General features: G+C 65.7%; 1 protein-coding gene across 1 annotated transcript; it reads left to right on the top strand.

Moving 5' to 3' along the window:
• Ier2 (immediate early response 2) lies at positions 1 to 1,747 on the top strand. The gene has a single exon (XM_047532033.1). It carries the CDS (start codon positions 129 to 131, stop codon positions 798 to 800), a length of 672 nt encoding a protein of 223 aa, XP_047387989.1. The 5' UTR covers positions 1 to 128; the 3' UTR covers positions 801 to 1,747.
• The last annotated feature ends 1,067 nt before the right edge of the window (positions 1,748 to 2,814 follow it).

The raw sequence follows: 2,814 nt of genomic DNA, 5'->3' as shown, positions 1-2,814 counted from the left end.
CCGGGGGCCGGTGCCGGGGCAGAGCGTCCTAGCAGTGTCACTGCGTGGGCTGGCGTGTTGTTAAGAGTACACCTGCTGCCAGTCCTGTCCATCCCAGGAGTACCTGCTGCCCTCACCGTCGAGCTGCCATGGAGGTGCAGAAGGAGGCTCAACGCATCATGACCCTGTCGGTGTGGAAGATGTACCATTCGCGCATGCAGCGTGGTGGCCTGCGCCTGCACCGGAGTCTGCAGCTGTCGCTGGTCATGCGCAGCGCCCGTGAGCTCTACCTCTCAGCCAAGGTGGAAGCCCAAGAGCCCGAGGTGCCCTTGCCTCCTTCCGAGTCCCCTGACCCTCGCCTGCACCCGCGGCGGGAAGCGGAAACCGCCGCCGAAGCAGCGCCCCCCGACGGAGAGCAGCCTTCCCCGGAGCCCATGGACACGCAGGAGGAGGCACCAGGGGCCGAGGAGACTCCTGGCCGCGTTGCCCGACCTCCCGCCAAAGTAAGCCGCAAGCGGCGGAGCAGCAGCCTAAGCGACGGCGGAGACGCCGGATTGGTCCCGAGCAAGAAAGCTCGCCTGGAAGAAGAGGAGGAGAAGGAAGCGTCGTCGGAGGTTCCCGATCGCCTACAGCCCCCTCCCACACAAGCGGAGGGCGCCTTCCCCAACCTGGCCCGCGTCCTACAGAGGCGCTTCTCCGGCCTCCTGAACTGCAGCCCCGCCGCACCCCCGACGCCGCCACCCGCGTGCGAGGCCGTGCCGGCCTGCCGCCCCGCGGACAGCATGCTGAACGTGCTCGTGCGGGCCGTGGTGGCCTTCTGAGGACCCTCAGCGGCGCTACCGGAGCCCAGAGCGCGCGCCGAACCGTCGGCTCGAGTGCGCAGACCCTAGGCGAGGTCCCCCTGGGGGATCGCCGGCGGGAACCGTGGAGAAGAGCCGCCGCCCGGGCCGCTGAGAGGCTCGGAGAGGGACTGCCCCGGGGGAGCCGTCGCCATCTGTGTGCAGCGGCGGCACCGAGGAGCCGGGGGCGCGGGCGCCTTCTGCCGAGACCTAGGGCGCCCACAGGTGCTTTCTCACTGGACTGAAACGGGGCCTCCCTCCCCGGCTGGGAGAAGGGAGTCTCCCCAGGGTCGGACTTCGCTGCTTACGGGGGCCGTGCGTCCCGCAAGGCTTTTCCATAGTCGCGTACGCGTTTCCAGCCTCAGTTCCAGGCACTCCCCGTCCCCCTCCAGTGACATACTTGTGCAAGCGGTCATCGTTGCGTCATGGGGCAGACGTGGGGAGCTTCCTGTTGCCTTGCGTGGGCGTGGGGCCTGGGAGGAGGGTCTGGGGTGTGGGTGCCCCTAGGGAGCGGGAGGGGTGCGGCCTGAGTCACTTCGCCCCCACGTGCTGCCGCTGGGTCGCGCCCCGGGAGCCTTCGGGTCCGAGCCGGAGCCGAACTAATTTCAGAATCAAAGTCTTCTCTGGTGCGTTAGGAGGTGGCAAGTGTGGTCCCGGCCCCACACGTGACCCTCCGTCAGACACACGGACACAATCAACCCGGACCGAAAGCCGGGTGTGAAGCACGGAAGCGGGAGCTGGGGAGGCGGCGTGCAAAGCGCGGTCTCGCCGAGCGGGGAGCAGTGGCCGCCGCACCGGGCCAGTGTGGGGAGGGCGGAAGTTGTTGCCAGGCGCTTAGGGCCTGTTTACCTTTCCTGTGATGGAGTCTGTGGAGCTCCCAGCTACCTGGCGCTTCGATGGAAACATCAGGGAAATAAAGACCATTTGAGTAAAAAGCGCTGCCTGTCTGTTCTTCCCAGGCGGGGGAGGGGCGGGGCCAAGGGGTCAGGAGCCGGCCCCTCGGGCCCTAGGAACCGGTCTGGGCAGTTTCCACGTGGGCGGGAGGGGGCTGGGCCCCTTTTCTTTGCCCCAGAACTTAGTTGTGTGGATGGACACAATGCCCTTGTTTATGTGGTTCGGAGGGTCGAATCCAGGGCCTCACGTGTGCTAGGCAAGCGTCCTACCACTGAGCCACAACCGCAGCCCTCGAAAAATTTTTGAGACAGGGTCTCACTAATTAGCTTAGAGCCTGCTAAATTGCTGAGACTGGTTTCAAACTTATAATTCTCCTGCTTCAGCCTCCCGAATCGCTGGGCTTGCAGGCGTGGGGATCTGGGGGGCCCTTTCAGCTCCAGTCCCAATCTCTCCGCAGATGTAGCTGCGTTGCTGGGGCCGGGAGGTGAGGTCCCAGGTTCAGTTTCCTCATCTGTGAAATGGGCCTCCAGACCGCTGCGTCCTCACATCTTAAGATTCAGAAATGTCCGTGCAAACCTCAGTCACTTGCCTTTGTCCGGTCTCAGCTCTAGGTTAGCCACCCTGAGGGAGAACTCTTAAGTTCCCCCAGTTGAGCTTAGCACGGGGCTGTAGGCCATGTGCCACAGGGGGAACTGGGAGGGGGGTACTGTTCAGAGGACAAAAGAGTCGCAGGTGCGGGGAGCGAGTGGCGGGAGGCACCGCCACAGCCCCTGCCCCGCCTCTGGATTGCTGGCTCTGCCCCTGCGGGTCTCCCATGACCCCAGGGGGCTTGACCCGGAGGCCGCAGGGTGCGGTGGAGGGGTGGCCGCCCCAGAACCTAGCCGAGATGCTCCAGGCCCGCGGCTTCCCTCCGCCCCGCCCCCTCCCCTTGGGAAGCGAGTGCACCAGGGCCACCCGGCCAGCTCGCCCCCTCCAGGGCCTCCTGATTTCTTCCGGGAAAACGCGGGGGACTTTCAGTACCACCCACTCTGAGTACCGACCGCAACTCCCAAGGGGTGAGGGGACAGAAGCCCCACATTCCCGAGAGCCTGGTCGGCCCGGG

The sequence above is a fragment of the Sciurus carolinensis genome, chromosome 17 (genome assembly GCF_902686445.1).
Source record: "Sciurus carolinensis chromosome 17, mSciCar1.2, whole genome shotgun sequence".
Taxonomy (NCBI): Eukaryota; Metazoa; Chordata; class Mammalia; order Rodentia; family Sciuridae; genus Sciurus; species Sciurus carolinensis.
The sequence above is the reverse complement of the archived record's forward strand: the minus strand, read 5'-3'. Positions and strand labels throughout refer to the sequence as shown.

Coding starts and splice junctions, on each gene's coding strand:
- Ier2 (XM_047532033.1), top strand. CDS start 129: ATGGAGGTGCAGAAGGAGGCTCAACGCATCATGACCCTGTCGGTGTGG.